General features: G+C 47.1%; 1 protein-coding gene across 4 annotated transcripts in view; it reads left to right on the top strand.

Annotated features, from left to right (window-relative positions):
* LOC114763530 (alcohol dehydrogenase 1-like) overlaps window positions 1–19608 on the top strand; it is a 33757-nt gene extending 14149 nt beyond the window's left edge. For 2 of the 4 annotated variants that reach the window (XM_028953447.1, XM_028953315.1), the window contains one exon: window positions 43–593. In XM_028953447.1, the coding sequence (XP_028809280.1) occupies window positions 43–76 (34 nt within the window). In that variant the 3' untranslated portion in view covers window positions 77–593. Of the gene's footprint in view, window positions 1–42; window positions 594–18543 lie in introns of those variants that run through there. The other 2 variants (XM_028953653.1, XM_028953576.1) reach the window with 2 other exon arrangements.
* Window positions 19609–20242: the final 634 nt, after the last annotated feature.

Here is a 20242-nt window from a genome sequence, read left to right as displayed (position 1 = left end):
TTATTTAGATGTCATTGTAATCCATGATTTTCTATCTTTCAGCATACGAACAGTGCTTAATATCTCAACTGAATGAGAGAAGTCCTGGACAGAAATACATTTGTAATCACATCTCACACTTCTTACTTTTCTGTGCTCATGTGCTTAACACAAAATTTAATCAGTATAACTGAGAGATCCCAGACTGTGTTTAATCCTTTGGTTTGTTACTGCCACACTGCACAGAGGAAAAGGCATGCAAGTGCAGCTGCAAGAAAAACGAAAATTTAATGACACAAAAATCAAACATGCCCCCGAAAACAGCAGAACACCAGGTTATAGGCAAATAAGATATCACACAGAATGCAGGCTCTGTAACACAAAAAGAAAGGCAATGAAAAGCAAAGGCAAACAACACACACAACTCAGCATAATGCAAAGTAGACCAGTAATTACACAAATCGAAAAGGCAGTCCAAAAGACAGTCCAAAGAATGTCCTGTAATAGTCCAGTGTCATTATGCCTATTTATAATTTTATCTAGCTCTTTTATGTGCTTATATTGCTTAACACAAATTATTCCTTTTTTATCAATTAAACAGTGATATCAATCAACGCTTGATTTGTGTTATTTATTTAGAAATGCAAGCCCTATGGTCACTGACTAAACTTCCTTGCTAAACTGGGCTACATAAAACTCAAACAGCGGACACAGGCAGTGCAAAAGTAACATTTAACAAAAACATGTAGACAACAATGAGACAAACTAGTGAAATAAATAATAAATGTGCAAAGTAAAAATTGTGCAAATACTGCTGTGCAAAATTGAACAGTTCAACAACAGATAAAAGTATGCTAGGAGGGTGAGCAGTGCATGTGAGGGGTTTGTAGTCCTTCACAATGCTGGTAGCTTTTCATATGCAGTGTGTTTGGTAAATGTCCATTAAGAGAGAATCCAATGATTTTCTCAGTTGTCCTCACTATCCGCTGTAGTGTCCTGTGGTCCAATGTAATCCAGTTCCCAAACCATACAGTGATGCAGCTGGTCAGAATGCTCTCAATAGTCCCTCTATCGGAGGTAGTGAGGATGTGTCTGTTACATATGCAAATGGGCAGTGTAGGTTTTGCGTGTGTTCCAGGTTATGGGTGTTGCTGTAAGGGATTCTGGGTATACGGAAATAAAGAGAAAAGAAGCAGACAGCGTGTCGAGAGTCTGCGTGGTTATTCACTAACAGCAAACGTAACATTTGCCGACGAGGATGGCGACGAGAGTTTTTTCTACCTCCTCCACCTCCTTTTCTGGCTTTGCCCGGCGAGCGCCGGTGCCCTGGGACCACTGGTTTGAATCCTTTTCGACTTATCTCATGGCCATCGGCCTCGAGGATTCTCCAGACCAGCGTCTGCGAGTCTTGCTGCTCCATAACCTGGGCACGGAAGGGCAGTGGATCTTCAGGACCCTGGGAGCCGACGTAACGTACGCGGACGGCGTTGCAAAATTGGCTGCGCATTTCACCGCCCCACAGAACGTTATCTTGCGCTGCATAGTTTTTCGCCAGAGGAGGCAGCAACCGGCCGAGTCGGTTCATCATTATGTGGTGGACCTGCGGGGGCTGGCGAGTTTCTGTAAGTTTGGAACAATGGAAGACGTGTTTATTCGGGATCAATTGGCAGAGCATACGAACAATCCCAGAATCCGCAAAAAGTTAATTATGTCCTCGGACGACCTCATGCTTGCCAAAGCTGTGGAACTGGCTTTTCAGATGGAGTCAGCAGCCGAATTAGCCTGGCGCCGGTGCCCCCTCATCAGCCTGCGGTGCCCACGTTTACCGTCCAGCCGCCTGCGCTCCCGGACGACACACCTGACCACGGCCTCCCCGTAAATTACGCCGCTCCCCGCGGAGCATCCACCCGCCTGCAGATCCTCCATGAATAAACCTAGGACTTTTGCCCATGTTTGCCGTTCAGCCGCATCCAGCCGCCCTCAGAGGCCATCTTCTCCAGCGCCAACTACTACTATTCACTCTGTTACTGCAGCATCTCCCCCATTTAAAACATGTGTGGTGCGGCTGGATGGTGTTCCACTGCCACTGCTGCTGGATACAGGGGCTTCACTATCCTTGCTGAACCTGTCCACTGTCAAGCAGTTTTTTTTGCCTGCTGTGGAGGAACTGGCCGCTAAATTCCATGGCTCTACTGTCTTGTCCAAAGTAGACCTTCGACAGGGTTATCTCCAAGTTCCGCTGCATCTGCAACCTGACCGCTTTTGTCACACACATGGGCGTCTTCCGCTATACTAGGATGCCTTTCAGCCTCAGATCTGCCCCTAGCTGCTTCCAGAATATCATGTCCACCATCTTTGCTGCAGTTTCGGGGGTGATATATCTGGGCGACATTGTGGTGCATGGTCCAACCCTCGCATCACATGATGAGCGCCTGGACCGCGTGCTCAAGATACTGGCAGGTCACAATCTTACGCTGAATGGGGACAAATGTGTCTTCACGGTGCCAGCAGTCGATTTTGTGGGCTTTCGCCTGTCTGGAGAGGGTATCACACCTTTATATTCGAACGTGGAGGCTGTTCTACGTCTCCCTGAGCCCTCCAGCCGAGCCCAGCTCGCATCCTTTCTGGGAATGACTGCATACTAATTGCGTTTTCTTCCTCAATACTCTGCCACTACAGCCCCTTTGCGTGCACTTCTGAAAACCGGAGCACCTTGGTCCTGGTCCTCAGCTTGCTCCTCAGCCATCCGTCAGCTAAAGGTCCAGCTTACCTCACCACCGGTGCTTGCTCACTTTGACCTGTCTTGCCCCACTTTTCTGACCTGTGATGCTTCTGGCGTAGCGCTAGGTGCTGTCCTTTCTCAGTGCCAACATGGTTCTGAGCGCCCCATTTGCCTCCTGGTCTCTGACTCTGGCTGAGAAGAAGTATTCAGTTGGGGAGCCACATGGCTATGCTGGCATTCCGGGTATTCAGTTGGGGAGCGGGAGGCATATATACTTGTATGGCCGACATTTCACCCTCCACACAGACCATCAGGCCCTAACAACCCTACTCGCATCTTCAGGCACGGGCCACAGGCCGATTCGGCTCCACCGCTGGTTGAAGAGACTCCTCCAATATAATTTCACTCTGCTGTTCACTCCCGGCCGGGACAATGTTGTGGCAGACCTCCTTTCCAGGGCCACACCAGAGACTTCTCCAGGCCCAGCCATGGATACACTTGAGCCAGAGCTTTTCCACATGCTTCATGGGCCACTCTGGGAGGTTGTGTCTCTACAGGACCTCCAACTGGCTTCAGCCCAAGACTCAGTGCTGTCACAGATTTGCACTTGCATTCGAGAGGGGTGGCCACGCACAGTGCCCAAGGATCTGGTGCCATTTCATCAGGTTAAAGATGAGCAGTCCTGTTGGAATGAGGTCTGTGTGGTGTGGGGACTGCGGGCAGTCATCCCCAGCAGCCTACAACCTCGCATCCTGGCCATGGCTCATGAGGGACACCTAGGCATCGTAAAAGTCAAGCAGCACTGCCGTGACTGGGTGTGGTGGCCTGGGATCAACAGGGATATTGAATTTACGGTGAAGGACTGCTCAGCCTGCCTCGTCAGTGGAAAGACGGGCCCTCCCACACCTCCGCCACTGCAACTTGTGCAGTGGCCGGCCGGGCCATGGCAGCACGTTCAGCTGAATATCTGTGGGACATTCCAGGGGGTTCCATATCATCAGCGCTTTCTAGTGGTTGCCTATGACCTGTACTCAAAATGGAGTTCCTTGAATGTCTGTTCTCAAGGTGGGGCCTTCCCAACACCATTACAACAGACAATGGGCCTCAGTTCACCTCCATGGACTTTCAGACATTCCTCGGGGACAGAGGGATTTGACACACACTCACTGCTTTCTACCACCTAGAGGCTAACGGTGGCGTGGAAAGATTTAACCAGACCTTGAAGAACGGTGTTCGGGCTCACCTGGCCAATGGCTTAGCCTTTTCCTCAGCCCTGCAGCGCACCCTGCTTCATTACAGATCATCTCTCCATTCCACCACTGGCGTCTCCCCAGCTCTCCTCATGCTGGGTAGGGAGCTACAGCTTCCATTAGACTGGCTGCGGCCGCAGCCTGCTCCACTTACTGCAGCAGACCTGCACCACAGGGTTTCAACTTCTCAGCACCGGATGAAGCAGTCTTTTGATCACAGACGGATGGTGATACCTTCCTGTCTGGCAGTCCATGATTGGGTCAGGGTTTGTCGGCCTCACCAGGACAACAAGCTTTCCTTTTGGTCTGAGCCAGTGCAGATTACGGGGTGGCTGGGCTTGGCCACTTTCCGCCTGGCTGATGGTACGAAGTGGCATGCGAGCCGGCACAAGAAGGTGTCACCGCCCACCCCCGTAGACCCTTACTCCATGGCTAATGACTTGGACCTAGTGGAGGACCTACCCGGTGATACAGGGAACGTTCAGTGGAGGCTGGAGGCCGGGGGAGTGCAGTTTCACCAAGCCCTGTCCGTTTTCCTGGAGCCAGAGCGCCCGTCATCCACGCAAATTTAAAAGCGCTGGCAAAAAATAACCGCAGGTACTCTAGCATAGCGATTCACGTCGGCGCTAACGACGTCCGGCTACGCCAGTCGGAAATAACTAACGATAATTTTATAGAGATGCTTGAACTGGCTAAAACGATGTCGGATAAAGTAACCTGCTCTGGCCCATTACCGCAGTTCCGGCGTAGCGACGAGACCTGTAGCAGGCTCCTCAACATAAATTGCTGGTTGTCGGAGTGGTGTCCAAAAAATAAAGTGGGCTTTATTAATAACTGGCCAATATTTAGGGGGAAGCCTGGTCTTTTTGGGCGAGACGGCATCCACCCCAACTGAGCGAGTGCCACTCAGTTGTCTAAATTGGCTCATAGTCTTAGAACCAAAAAACAAAACTGACTCGCCAGAGCCGAGACCAAAACCGAGTGTCTGCCATTTGCGTAGAGTCGCCACCCAGCGTGTATACTATTGACACTGTGTCTTTACCTCGCTCTATTAAAACAAGAGACTCCACAAGAAATGTTAATAATAAAACTCATAAATATGCTGACACTGTTTCAGCAACTTACTACCCGTTACTATCACTCCTTCTGAACATACCACCAGCACCCCTGACATAAGAATAGGATTATTAAATGTTAGATCTCTCACACCTAAAACGCTCATTGTCAATTAAATGATTACAGATCAGGGGTTCGATGTACTGTGCCTGACCGAAACTTGGTTAAAACAAAACGAATTTGTAGCATTGAACGAGTCTAGTCCTCCTGGATACAGCTATGTACACCAACCTCGCTTAACTGGAAGAGGAGGTGGCGTCGCAGTAATTTATAAGGATAACCTCGGTATTACTCATAAACCCAGACAAGGATTTAACTCTTTTGAGATTCTACATACCAATATAACTCATGTAGTCTCACAAAATAAAAATCCTAAATTCATTCCATTGATTATTATTTATAGACACCCTGGACCTTATTCTGATTTTCTTAGTGAATTTAAAGATTTTGTCTCCAACTTAGTTGTATCTGTGGATAAAGCCCTAATTGTCGGCGACTTTAACATCCACTGTGATAAATTAGAAGGCTCAATAAGAACAGCATTCCTGTCTTTATAGACTCAGTTGGAGTTAACCAACATATAACAGGACCTACTCACGAAGGTGGTCACACGCTCGATCTTGTGTTGACTTTCGGTTTAAATATAGAAGATATAGTTACTCTTCCGCAATCTGAAATGATCTCAGATCATTTCCTCATCGCTTTGAAATTATGTCTCAGACACAACAAACTCAATCCCCCTTGTTATAGAGACAAACGGACAATTACATCAAGTACGGCACAGAGGTTTATTAATACCTTACCAGATTTATCAACGCTGATAAACTCACCGTCAGACCCCGCTGAACTTGACCAAGCGACCAAATGTCTAGAATTAACACTGCGTAGTACGTTAGATATAGTCGCTCCCCTCAAAAGGAAGATAGTAAGAGATAAAAACTTAATTCCTTGGTATAATTAGAACGCAAATGGCGTCAAAGTAAATTAAACATATTCCGAATAGCTTGGAAGGAGAGCCTACTTAACTATAAGAAGGCTCTTAGCACGGCTCGATCAACATATCTGTTTCCTGTTTAAAACTATAGCCAAACTAACCAGGAATAAGACAGAAACGGATACTACCACTCAATATCATCATAGTAGCGATGATTTTATGAATTTCTTTAATACTAAAATTGTCGCGAATAGAGAGAAGATTAAAAGCACAACAAATAGCTCCGCCGATATTTCCATGGAAAATAATCTTCTAATAGACGACCACCGATTAGAATGATTCAACCCTATTAAAGAGCATGAATTAATCAAATTAATCTCGTCGTCAAATCAATGTACTTGCGCTTTGGATCCGATTTCAACAAGGTTCCTTAAGCAAATAGCAACCAATATTATAAATTCTATCCTCAAAATTGTTAACTCGTCGCTTAGCACCGGCCACGTACCAAGTTCGTTCAAGGTAGCAGTCATTAGACCCCTGATTAAAAAGCCGGATCTTGATCGCAGTCAGCTTTCAAATTATAGACCGATATCCAACCTTCCGTTCATATAAAAAATCTTAGAAAAAGTCGTAGCCCAGCAGCTGAGCGCATACCTAGACTGTAACAATATCCATGAAGTATATCAATCAGGATTTAGACCCCATCATAGCACTGAGACAGCGCTGGTTAAAGTGGATAATGACCTGCTGTTGGCCTCTGATCAGGGATGCATCTCGCTGCTTGTCCTGCTTGATCTGAGTGCAGCGTTTGACACTATTGATCACGCTATTCTCCTTGCCAGGTTAGAGAATGTTATTGGGATTAAGGGAACAGCCCTTGAATGGTTCAGATCATATTTGACTAACCGATATCAGTTTGTGGACATCAATGGTGTTTCGTCTTCACATAGTAAAGTAGAGTTTGGTGTTCCACAAGGTTCTGTCCTAGGTACGTTACTTTTTTCTCTATACATGTTACCTTTCGGCGACGTCATCCGCAAACACGGTATTAACTTTCATTGCTACGCTGACGACACACAGCTGTATCTGTCAGCATTGCCAGATAAGAGGCAGCAGCTGAACAATATAGAGAATTGTCTGAAGGACATTAGACAGTGGATGCTCACCAACTTTCTCAATTTAAACCCTGACAAGACAGAAGGGCTTGTACTTGGGCCTTAAGCAGCCAGGCATAAACTGGCTGACTACACAATAACCCTGGATAGCCTTTCTATCTCACCGAGTATTGAGTATTGAACATAGATAATGTCACTAGGATAGCATTCTTTCACCTTAGAAATATTGCGAAAATAAGAAATATCATTTCAATGAATGATGCAGAAAAGTTGGTCCATGCATTTATTACATCAAGGTTAGATTACTGCAATGCATTATTGTCTGGATGCTCTAGTAGGTGCATGAGTAAACTCCAGCTAGTACAGAATGCTGCAGCCAGAGTACTAACCAGAACCAGGAAATTTGACCACATCACCCCAGTCTTACAATCACTGCACTGGTTACCCATCAAATTTAGGATTGACTACAAAATCCTACTTTTAACCTATAAAGCTCTAAATGGTCTCGCCCCACAGTACCTGAGTAAACTTTTGGTTCTTTACGAACTGCCACGCCCCCTTCGATCAATGGGTGCGGGGTCACTACTGGTACCAAAGGTGCAGAAGGTCACAGCTGGGAGCAGATCCTTCCCCTATAGAGCTCCGCAGTTGTGGAACAGCTTGCCTGTCAGTGTCCGGGACTCAGACACAGTCTCAGTGTTTAAATCCAATCTCAAAACCTATCTGTTTTCTCTGCTAAAGTCCTAGACCCTCATTTCACTTCATCTTGATGCAGTGTCAATTATAAAGTCCAGTTTATCACAGAGTCCCCCTGTTAGACACAGACAAAGTTAAATTCACTCTAGTTAGGCTGTCCTAGTTAGGTCGTACAGTGCAACCGTCTGCCGCTGCTTCTGTTTGTTTTTCTCCGAGACACGGAATCAAGCACCCAGACTACTGGCAGACCCCAGTGAAGAGACGAGCAAATAAATGCTGGTTCCTGACAACTGCTTAACAAGGACATACCATGAAACAAACCAGAGGGTCACCACAGCCACCACCACCGTTACAACAACAGCTATAGGGATCTTCAAATGAACCATTATGGACACGTAATCTAGACCATGACACTGACTACATCCTGGACTTCTCCAACCCTACAACTGTAGGACTTATTATTATATCATCCCCAACCCTGCACTGACACCATTTGCAAGCTCACTCTACCCTGGAAGGGGGTCCCTCTCTGTATCACTCCTTCCCAAGGTTTCTTCCTTTCTTTTTTTCTCTCTCCTAGAGTTTTTTTTTGTGTGGAGTTTTTCCTTGTGTGCAGAAGGGTCAAGTGTGGGGGGTGTCAACTGTAGGGCCTGTCAAAGCCCATTGAGACATACTGTATGTGATTTTGGGCTATATAAGAAATAAATGTTGTTGTTGTTGTTGTGTCCGCTGTAGACCCGCTTACCTCAAGGATTATGTGACTGAATAGCACACCACTTAGTTAGGGCATAACCTGTCACATGGCAGAATCACCCACTCGGCTATGCTGGAATTCCGGGTAGTCGACCCCGGTCGCCTAGTTATATTGTGTTCTTGGTGTTCCTCCTGGGGGGGGAGAAAATGTTATATATGCACATGGGCAGTGTACGTTTTGCGTGTGTTCCAGGTTGTGGGTGTTGCTGTAAGGGATTCTGGGTATACGGAAGAAATACTGATTTTCAGTTGAGAGTGGTCCCCCCCATTGTCTTCTGAAGTAAACAATAATCTCCTTAGTTCTGTCCACGTTCAGAAATAGATTGTTGACAGTCATTGCACCACCTCTCTGTATGCTGACTAATCATTCTTGCTGATGAGATCCTCCATGGTCCTGTCATTGGCGGACTTGATGATGTGTGACAGTCGTGGGTCAGCAGGGTGAACAGCATTTGGACTGAGCAAACAGCAATGACGAGATCAATGCTCAATGTGGTGGTGCTGGAAATGCTGTTCCCGATCTGGATAGACTGAGGTCTCTCAATCAGGAAGTCCAAAATCCAGGCACAATGGTGGTGGCCTTGAGAAACACATATATATGCCACGCAGAATACTCTCAATTGTACACCGGTAGACGTTTGGGAGTATCCTGGGGTGCAGGCCAAACCTTCTCAGGCATAGTAGGAAGAAGAGATGCTGTCTTGCTGCTTTTCTGATCACACCAAAAGCAATCTGAAGCAGCTGACTCCCTTCACCTCAGGTCCCTCCATGTGGATGGGGGTGTGACCTCCTCAGTCTTGTGTAGTCCACAACGAGCTTCTTAATTTTGCTGACATTGAGCAGCCCTCACCTCATGTGTGTGGAAATGTGCAAATATGGGATACAGACAGTACAACAGTAACATTACGAATAATACAACATAGAAGACAGATAGGACTAAACCAGTGAAATGAGTGAAAGGTCAAATGCCAAATACCGATATTTACTGAGCAAAATGGAACAGTGCACTAATATTACAATATTAGGAAGCTGTCACAATCTGCCAGCAAGTGCATTTGAGGGGTGAAAAGAGTCACAGTGCTGGTGGCTTTCTGGATGCAACGTGTGGTAAACGTCCATTATGGGGCAAGCGAAACTCCAATGACTTCAAGGGTCTTGTGGCCTGAAAACCAGACAGTGATGGAGCTGGTCAGAATGTTCTCAATAGAGTTCTTCTGTAGATGGTGGAGAGGATGGGTGGTGGGAGACAAGCTTTCCTCAGCCTTCGCAGGAATTAAAAACGCTGACGTGTTGGCATATTTCACCTAAAAGTGACTGATGTCAGAAAAATGGTGGCGAAATAATTATGGCTATGCAAAACACCCCAGTTTAATGTTGTTACATTCACCATTATTTTTAGTATATTTTTAAAGTAACAATTATTAAAATAAATAATGAATTGAAAAAAAAAATCAATGATTCAGAGAAATTAATTGTTTTGACCAATAAAAAGAATTGTTCACAAAACTGTACTGTGATTGGCTGAATATGGAATAAAGACAGTAATATTTAAAGCATAAATGTTAAATCCTTGCTGGTGACACGTGCTATTCATGTGAGAGTCTGTGCTATGCATTTGAGCATTGTCAAACCTGACAAACACTTCAAGAAGATTTTTATCTACAGCAACTGAATGACACACCTCATTGAAACTCAGGCCAACCACTTCTGGAGACTTTGGCGGAAGATCATCAGGCAAGAAGTGTCTCAAAAAGAAAATATCCGGTTATGTTTGGACACCCTACATGACGGCTTTAGTTTACCATAAAAGAAAAAAAAGACAGAAATTTACTGAGAAAAAGTGAAAATGCTGTGTCAGTCATCAGTTCTAATCAAATGACTGACATTACAGAAGTAAAGGATCTAGGTGTCCTCATTGACGCAGGTCTCTCATTCGATTCACATGTAGACAATATCACTAGGATAGGAAGTATATACACTGAGTCTTTTTGAATATGAATGGAAGATGAGATGAGGTGAGATAAGATTATGAAAAGCTGAGATGAAAAATGACCAGTATTCACAATGGACGAGTGGTGGTAGTTCTGCGCAGAGGGTTTCAGTCCAATGTGGTACCGATCTCTGGCCCATGAGTAACCCCTTCCCGACTGGGTCAGAACACATACTATGAAAAATGGCTGTGAATTTAACAGTAAAGTGCTGTAAATACTGACATAAAAAAATGTAAATAGAAAAACAATCAAGTAGTGTTTTATTTACACTAATATTTACTAAACTACTAAACCAAACAAAACTGTTTATTTTACAGTAAGTAAATGTTAATATAATTATATTTCTATGTGGAAAGTCTAGATGACTGTAATTTTAACAATGGAAAATTGTACTACAAAAAACTACACAATACAGGTAAAATTACATAATCACAGTGTTGATCTAATGTATTTTGTACAGAAGAAAAATGTATAATAATTTACAAACTAGAAACAAAAATTCCAGGGGAAATTTTGATGGGCCTGTCCAGGCGTTTTTCGTAGGAGCGTGGGCATAACCTGCTGAGCTGGTCTCAGCTGTGAAATCAGGCGGTGTTATTAAATCCGATAGAGCAGGCAGTGACGTGAAATTTGTTGACGTATAGAACATGTTAAAAAAATAGCATGTCAGCACCTTAATTTTTAACATAAAAAATGCTAACAGGGCGTGGCCAAGGTGCTTCACATTAAATTTGGTGTTGTTTGGAGCATGTTTAAAAATTAGCATGTTAACATGCTAATGCTAGCATGCTAACATCAAAAACGCTAACAGGGCGTGTCCAATATGCATCACGTTAAATTTGGTGATGTTTGGAGCATGTTTAACAATTAGCATGTTAGCATGCTAATGCTAACATCAAAAATGCTAACAGGGCGTGGCCAAGATGCGTCATGTTAAATTTGGTGACGTTTGGACAATGTTGAAAAAATTAGCATGTTAGCTCAAGGCGTAGCATGTTAATGGCCGTAGGACAGGGCATCCCTAATAAAGTTGCTGTAGGACAGGGCGTCCCTACTAAAGTGACTGAGGGACCGGGCGTCCCTACTAAAGTGGTTGAAGGACCGGGCGTCCCTAATAAAGTGGTTGTTGGACAGGGCGTCCCTAATAAAGTGGCTGTAGGACAGGGCATCCTTAATAAAGTGGCTGTAGGACAGGGCGTCCCTAATAAAGTGGCAGAAGGACCGGGCGTCCCTAATGAAGTGCCTGAAGGACAGGGCATCCCTAATGAAGTGCCCGAAGGACAGGGTGTCCCCAATAAAGCAGCCAAAGGACCGGGCGGTCTTAATAATGTAGGATTGTCATCCTAATGAAGCTGCTGGTTTGAGATTCCATTGAATTACAGTGCTGGCGCTGCTGCTGTATCAGTACCCCTTGTAGGACCCCCTTTGCTGGCAATGACACTGTAGCAGTACTTAAAAGGGGCCCCATTTTACCAATGCTACTAGTGCTAAAATTAGCATTCAATACATTTCAATGGGAAATTGATCGTTTGATCGTTAATAGCTCGGCCACGCCCAGTCCGATCGCTTATAAAAGTAATAGCACACCTCACACAATAAAGAACTAATTTTTGATATGTAGCACGCCGGTGTGCGTGCTTCGGTACGACCCGCATTAAGTGCCGAAAAAAGGCTGAAATAATAATAAATAAATTTTTTTTTGCCCATTGACACTTTTTTGTTTTTTCAAATTTGTGCATGATCCGTAAATCAGACAGAGACAAACCATGCGTCAAAACATTAGTCTTGATGAGATCTACGAGACACCATTAAAAACTTTTTTGAATGTCAAACCATCTGGACACAAAGTCCAAAAAAGTCCAATTTTGGACTAGGATAATAAACGCGTTCCGAAAACGCTTTTTGGGGAATTGCGCGCAAACCGTAAATCCGACCGAAGCAAGCCATATGTCAAACCGTGCGGAAGGAAAAGCCGCACGACCTGATATGAAACTTGTGTGTGTGCTGTGAAGCGTTTCATCGCAAATCTTAAGAAACCAAATTTTTTCGGCCTGACCTCTCCGTTTTTTTTGTGCGTCTCACGGTCTTAGCATGGCAGCCACAAATGCAAGACATGGCCTTTTTTGCCTTTTTCCATATTTTCCATGTTTCCTGACAACTGTTGGTGGTAGCAACACATCCAATATGTCAGATTGTGTGTCTCGGCGAGGCCTTTGGCCTCGCCTCGACTCCCGTGTCTCTAGCTTTTACAGCTGGTCACAGGGAGCCAAAAACGTGTTCCCAGCACGATAGTAAACGGTACTTTTTACACCTTGAACCCGATTTGTGGGCGGGCCGTACGACCTACCAAAACAAACAATATGTCATATTTCCATATTTCCCATGTTTCCTGACAACTGTTGGTGGTAGCAACACATCCAATATGTCAGATTGTGTGTCTCGGCGAGGCCTTCGGCCTCGACTCAACTCCCGTGTCTCTAGCTTTTACAGCTGTCACAGGGAGCCAAAAACGTGTTCCCAGCACGATAGTAAACGGTACTTTTTACACTTTGAACCCGATTTGTGGGCGGGCCGTACGACCTACCAAAACAAACAATATGTCATATTGTGCAGAGAGGTCGTTGTTTCTGTACGTTTCACGGCCCAAATAAATATGTTAGAATTTACAAGCAAGATTGTATGTAAAATATACACACACGAATCAGCTATAACATTCAAACTGAATAACACAAATTATTTTGAGACCATAATGTTGTTACAGATTCCAGCGCCCCGGGACTGTGACAGATTTTAAAAAGTGTAATTGTGTCTGCGGTTTTTGTATTTAACAGAGAAAACACAGGCAGGAATCATTAGTGTTGTTCGCTCGTGCAGGCATTTCTTTATCTAAAGAAAAAACATTTTACACTCAACTTTACAAACAATTTACATATTCTCATTTCCTGAATTACATTACATTATCAGTCTTCTCACAGGTTAATCTCAACAGAAATACATATTATTCGAATATTACATTCATTCAATATCTGCTATCCCCTTTACAGAATCAACCAACATACCTGTGGTTTCAACACATCGAACAACCATTTTCATAATAGTACAAAACAGTTTTACTTAAAATAAATGAAATAACTACTTTCAGAAACACCTTGAACAGAATCTTTCCAGTATTTTCCCATCCCACAGCACATCAGTGGTCTTAACATGTGTACACATACATATAAATAATACACTCGATCTATCTGGCAGTAGTAACATGAACAAAGAAATGCGCATGGCACGGCCACCATTTCACTGAACTACATGTGTCTCACACTTTTACTAACTCGCATTTTCCGACAGCTCTTATGAGTAATTTCTCTATTATACCCAGTGGGTGTATTTAGAAATAGTGGTGCACTATACTAACCTGTATTTGAGAGATAAAACACAGACAAGAATCATTAGTGTCGTTCGCTCGTGCAGGCATTAACACCAATTCCCCCTTCCAGTGATAGCTCCCCCTGGTGGTAAGACCAAATTCTTCCCTGAGTGTGTTCCTGGATCTGGGATAAAATACAATAAACTAAACACCTAATTATGACCAAACTTTTGTGCGCGTCATAATGTGTTGTGAGGTGTATTGGAAGCAGTAAATGAGTCTTGGGGGATATTCTTTTAACAGAGACAAGTGGACAAAGCGCTTAACTTTAAAAAGATAGTTGTCTTAAAAGTAAGAAGAGGCTATCATTTTAATACTTGCAATTACTGACAGCGTATACCTGTTTATCAGTTTATTTTTTTGTTATTATGAATTATAAAATCGTTGGTAATGTCATTGTATAATATTAAGGCTTTAATGCCAATTTAAATGTAAAAGTGTGAATTTATATGTTTGAACGTATATGTTTGAATTTCAAACCAGGTGAGCTCTGTGTTGTGAAGTTACCAAGCTGCAGGTTTCTATCTGTTCTCTGATTGGACAACGCAATTATCGTGAGAGCAGCCAGCGATGCGAAGTTGCAACGAGTGGAGATGTCTTTTTTTCCTGTGAATTTGAAGTATATGACCGATTGTGTGTAAAATACAAGCTTATCTCACCGGGCCTGTCTAATTAGTTTGAGACTAAAATATTCCAGTTAATTTTTTAGTTAACTCCATATTTTGAAGTAGTGGTTTTTATTGCATTTTGGCAGAGGTTACAAACTTTAATAATATGGCATAATAATAGACAGGTTGTTAGTCTGACAGATATGATAACCTGCCGTTTTTACAGCAAACCAATAGAGAGTTTGAAGGGTTGTGTTTTACATTGTAGAGTTCATAAAAATGAACCTCATTGTTTTTTCAAATGTGTTGGCGCTGACTGCAAGCGGACATTTTGTACTTGCAGGTTGTAAAGCTAATTTCTATCATGTACATAACACACCTGCACCTCCTGCTATTGCTGCAGTTGTTACAAGGGCAGCTTCTTCTTCCAGCTTCAACAATACAGACAGTTGTGGAAGAGATGCAAAATGTGCATGAGTTGGGACAGGATTACACTTTATGCAAACTACGGTCACTTTAAAAAAATGACATGGGTCTAACTGATGATGCTATTGCTAAAATATGTGATTGTGTTAAGGATTCAGTTAAATAAATACAATGTTTCCCATGTAAAATGCCCAAAGAGTTTAATTTATTTCATCAGACCAACAAATCTTTATCCTCATTCTCTGTTTTTTTAAATATCATACACTACAGCATCCCTGTCATGACTTACGGGGGAAGGAAGCGCAGAGGTGTGACATGTTGGGAAGGGGTTTTTATTATTAAATAAACAATAAACACAAAGAAACAATGGCGCGGTGGCCAAAAAGGATTTAACTTAAATAAAGAACATAAACTAACCCGCAGGCGTGTGGTGATTGCCAGAACTCATAACATAAACACATACACTAACGGAGGTCAAGTTCACGAGCGAGTTCACGAAAATGCCAGAGATTTCGAGTGGGCGGAAGTCCGGACCCTCGGCCTGGCTTCCCGCCGTGGTCAGGCGTGGCGGCCCCGGACCCTCGGCCTGGCTCCCCGGCGTGGTCAGGCATGGCGGCCCCGGACCCTCGGCCTGGCTCCCCGGCGTGGTCAGGCGTGGCGGCCCCGGACCCTCGGCCTGGCTCGCCAGCATGGTCCCACAGAAAATTCAGGGCCGATCCATCCGGGTACGTGCGGGCCCTATCTCCGCACATCCCCTCTGACACGTCTTACGTCTTTCCCTGCACCGTGCAGGGAAGTGGCCCCGGAGCCTCCGGCGACCGTTCCAGGCACCCCAGGCTGGTGCCTTCTGGGACCATGCAGCCCCTCTCGCTGCACGGCCCTGGTGCCAAGGTGGGGGCATTGCCAGACCATCCGGCTAGCCCCTTCTGCGTCCGTTGGGACAAGCAGGCCTTCTTCCTGACTGTCCCAGCTGGGTCCTCATGCCTTCCAGGGGGTTCTATGGCACTCCACCCCTCTGGAGGCGGACACAGGCCCATGCCTGGCCCGCCCTCCTGACTGGCTACCGGAGGACCCAGCTCCATCGCTTCCCCACCTACCCTCCCCTCAGGAGGAGCCCCCAACCTAAACTGCACCCCCCCAAAAAAATCTTTGGGGGAGCACCTTCCCCGGCTGGACTTAGGGGTACCTTGGGGCTTGTCCACCTCGCCTTGGACCGGTGCAGTCAGGTTGGGAACTCCTGGGGGCGACATTGGCCACCGGTGTTGAGCCAAGGACACTAATGCCACGCACACACACAAAGACAAAGACAGACAGAAGTGAGGGTCATCTGACTCCCTCTCCAGGGTCTCTGGGACCTCCTCAGGGGGCACAGCCAGGATCTCGAGAGGTGCGACCTTCTCTTCACCCGCCAGTGCTGGGTCTTCTTGCCCCGGATCCTGACTGGTGCTGAATGTGGTGGAGGGGCAGAGTTCGATCCCTGGCTCAGGCTCTGGCCGATCAAACTCCGCCCTCAGTCTCTGCTGGAAGTCCCGAATACTCCTGTCTGTTTCTCCCTGCTGCCAGAGGGCTGCACTCCAGCCCCATGCTGACCCAAGCAGACACGCGAGGATGGTGGTGGTCTCATCAGTGTCTGCTGCCCCACTGAAGGGTCCTGGGACCATTGGGCTGTCCCACACGGGGCTGGGCTCGTGGGTGGAGATGGTGGTAGGTGTGTGGTGTGGAGGGGGGTGGACGTCTTCTCCAGCAGGTGTGGGCGCTGGTGCTGCGCTTCCATTTTGCTGTGGAACGTCCGGGCAGAGGGAAGGCGGGTCGGCGACTGGAGCAGGAATGGAGGATTCCCTGTGAGGCAGTCCCGGCAGTGCAGTTGCCTGTCACCCTCTTTCACCAGCTTTCCTGACACTGCTGGGAGGGACGTGGGTCTCGACGGACCTTGTGACGATCCTGGACGGGCGCGATGGGCGGAGCCCATCGTCGTCCGTGTCAACCTCGTACCCCCCGAAGTCACGGGAGTCTTCACGGATGCCGCGACGATCTCGGACGCGCACGCTGGGCGGAGCCATCCCGGCAACGACCGCCCACCGAAAATCCACGTCATCATCGCTTTCGTCATCCGTGTCCTCCCACCGGTGACTCCGAGGGTCGTCCACCCTGTGGACATCCTGGACCCATGGCGCGATCATCTCCCATGGGCAGTACTCTGGCCATTCGGGCTGGAGCCTGCCATCTCCTCGCTGGAGGAATGCCGCCGTTGTCTCCGCTTACACCCCTGGAAGTGACGTGGATCCCCACGGACCTCGCGACGATTGTGGCCCAACTCGCGTCTCCCGTGCTCTCGTCATTTACATTACATTTACATTTACAGCATTTATCAGACGCCCTTATCCAGAGCGACTTACAATCAGTATTACAGGGACAGTCTCCCTGGAGCAATTTAGGGTTAAGTGTCTTGCTCAGGGACACAGTGGTGGTTAGTGGGATTCGAACCCGGGTCTTCTGGTTCATATGTGAGTGTGTTACCCACTAGGCTACTGCCACTGTCTACTGTCTACTGCTACTGTCTCGTCGTCGTCGTCCGTGTCGTCCCAGTACATGGGGAGCCTGGCCAGCAGAGCGCAGAGTTGCTGGCTCGACATGGCAAAGATCGTGGGGTTCGCGTCCTCTGCGCTCGCTGCCCACGTCACTTCCTCACTGCTGCCCATGCCGTCGTCTTTGCTCCGCCCCCTCACCCGCCGACGTTGTCGCTTCCGGGTTTCGCGGATTCTCCCGGGGGTGACGTCATCACGCGGCGCCGCACGCCATTGCTCGTCGGGGAGAAAGCACTGGACCAGAACGGGTGGCGTGCATCTCCCCCGGCGTCCGTGCTCGTCGCACTTTTGGGTGGATCTCCGGCATTCTGTCTTGTCTACGGACTTACGGGGGAAGGAAGCGCAGAGGTGTGACATGTTGGGAAGGGTTTTTTATTATTAAATAAACAATGAATACAAAGAAACAATGGTGCGGTGTCCAAAAAGGATTTAACTTAAATAAAGAACATAAACTAACCCGCAGGCGTGTGGCGATTGCCAGAACTCATAACATAAACACATACACTAACGGAGGTCAAGTTCATGAGCGAGTTCACGAAAATGCCGGAGATTTCAAAGGGGCAGAAGTCTCTGCCATTTATGTGGCATCAGGATTGGCCACCGGTGTTGAGCCCAGCTGCAGTCAATCCTGACAATCCCCTTCTTCATTTCTGCCTTGTGCATGATTTTTGGAAGCTATTATTGCTTTAACATACATTACCCATCAGAGCTTGCATCAAGCAGAGGTGTGTATTTGAATTGACTTTATCCAACTAATTAACGTTATTAAATTGGAACAGATATAAAATAACTGTTGATTTAGGGTTACAGGACATGTCATGCTACTTTATTTACTGTTTGTGATTTTACAGTAATGGTTAAATAATACCAAAATGTTATGTTTTTTGTTGTTAATAAAACTTTTATTTATTTAATGCTGTTGTCTGTGTTTTCACCTTTTTCCAAAGGTGTTTTTTCTCCATCAACCCAGAAAAGGGCACTAAAGTGGAGAAGAAAAGCACATCTCATCTTCATGTGAACCCTAGAGTCCTTACCTTGATCCAGGAACTTTCAGACCACGCAGTCATCCTGGTCGTCGTCTGTGTCAACCTCGTACCCCCGGAAGTCACGGGAGTCTTCATGGACGCCGCGACGATCTCGGATGCGCGCGCTGGGCAGAGCCATCCCACCAACGACCGCCCACCAAAAGTCCATGTCATCGGCGCTTTCGTCTTCCGTGTCCCCCCACCGGTGACTCTGAGGGTCGTCCACCCTGCGGACATCCTGGACCCATGGCGCGATCAGCTCCCATGGACAGTACTCTGGCCATTCGGGCTGGAGCCAGCTCACCTCCGCGCGCATCCGAGATCGTCGCGGAGTCCATGAAGACTCCCGTGACTTCCAGAGGTACGAGGTTGACACGGACGACGACCAGGATGACTGCGTTTGGACGGTCGGTCCCGGGATGTCTCCGCCCATCGCACCCATCCAGGATCGTCACAAAGTCTTTGGAGACCCAAGTCCCTCCCAGCAGTGTGAGAAAAGCTGGTGGAAGAGGGCGACAGGAGGTCGCCAGCCAGCAACTGCGCTGCCGGGACTGCCTCGTAGGGAATCCACCTCGCCAGCTCCGGTCACCGACCCGCCTTCCCTCTGCCCAGACATTCCCCAGCAGAATGGCAGCGCAGCACCAGTGCCCACGCCTGCTGGAGAAGACGTCCACCCCCCTCCACACCACACACCCACCACCATCTCCAACGACCTGCCCAGCCCCGTGTGGGGCAGCCCAATGGTCCCGGGACCCTTCAAATAAGTTAAATACTGGAGTTATTTAATCTTAATCTATTTCTCTATTTAATTTTAAATGCTTCTTTAAATGCGGTTTGTTTTTCAAGATAGAAGGTTGCGCCTCCAAAGATCCTGGCTGTGCCCCCCAGAGAGGGAGCCAGACGACCCTCTCTTCTGTTTGTCTCTGTCTGTGTGTGTGTGCATGGCAATTGTGTCTGTATGTCGCCCCCACTTCCCCTCTTTGTGTCCACCAGATGGCGACCCAGCCGCAGAGCCAAACCCCAGGGAGGAGGTTCCTGACCCGAATGTGCTGGTCCAAGACGAGGTGGACGAGCCCCATGGTACCCCTAAGTCCAGCCGGGGGGGGTGCTCCCCCAAATCATTTTTTGGGGGGGTGCAGTTTGGGTTGGGGGCTCCTCCTTAGGGGAGTTTAGGTGGGGAAGCGACGGAGCTGGGTCCTCCGGTAGCCGGTGAGGAGGGCGGGCCAGGCATGGGCCTGTGTCCGCCTCCAGAGGGGTGGAGCGCCATAGAGTCCCCTAGTAGGCATGAGGATCCAGCTGGGACAGGCAGGAAGAGAGCCTGCTTGTCCCAACAGACGCAGAAGGGGATAGCCGGATGGTCTGAAAATGCCCCCCCCTTGGCACCAGGGGCGTGCAGTGAGAGGGGCTGCACATGCCGAGAAGGCCGGAGGCTCCGGGACAATCTCCCTGCGCGGTGTAGGGGGTGACACAAGACGTGTCAGAGGGGACTTGTGGAGACAGGGCCCACACGTACCTGGATGGATCGGCCCTGTTTTTTGTGTGCAGGTCTGAGGGTCCGGGGCCGCCAAGCAGGACCATGCCGGGGAGCCAGGCTGAGGGTCCGGGGCTGCCAAGCGGGACC

The sequence above is a fragment of the Denticeps clupeoides genome, chromosome 1 (assembly GCF_900700375.1).
Source record: "Denticeps clupeoides chromosome 1, fDenClu1.1, whole genome shotgun sequence".
Lineage (NCBI taxonomy): Eukaryota > Metazoa > Chordata > Actinopteri > Clupeiformes > Denticipitidae > Denticeps > Denticeps clupeoides.
Note: the sequence above shows the minus strand (reverse complement) of the source record. Positions and strands in the feature narration are given on the sequence as shown.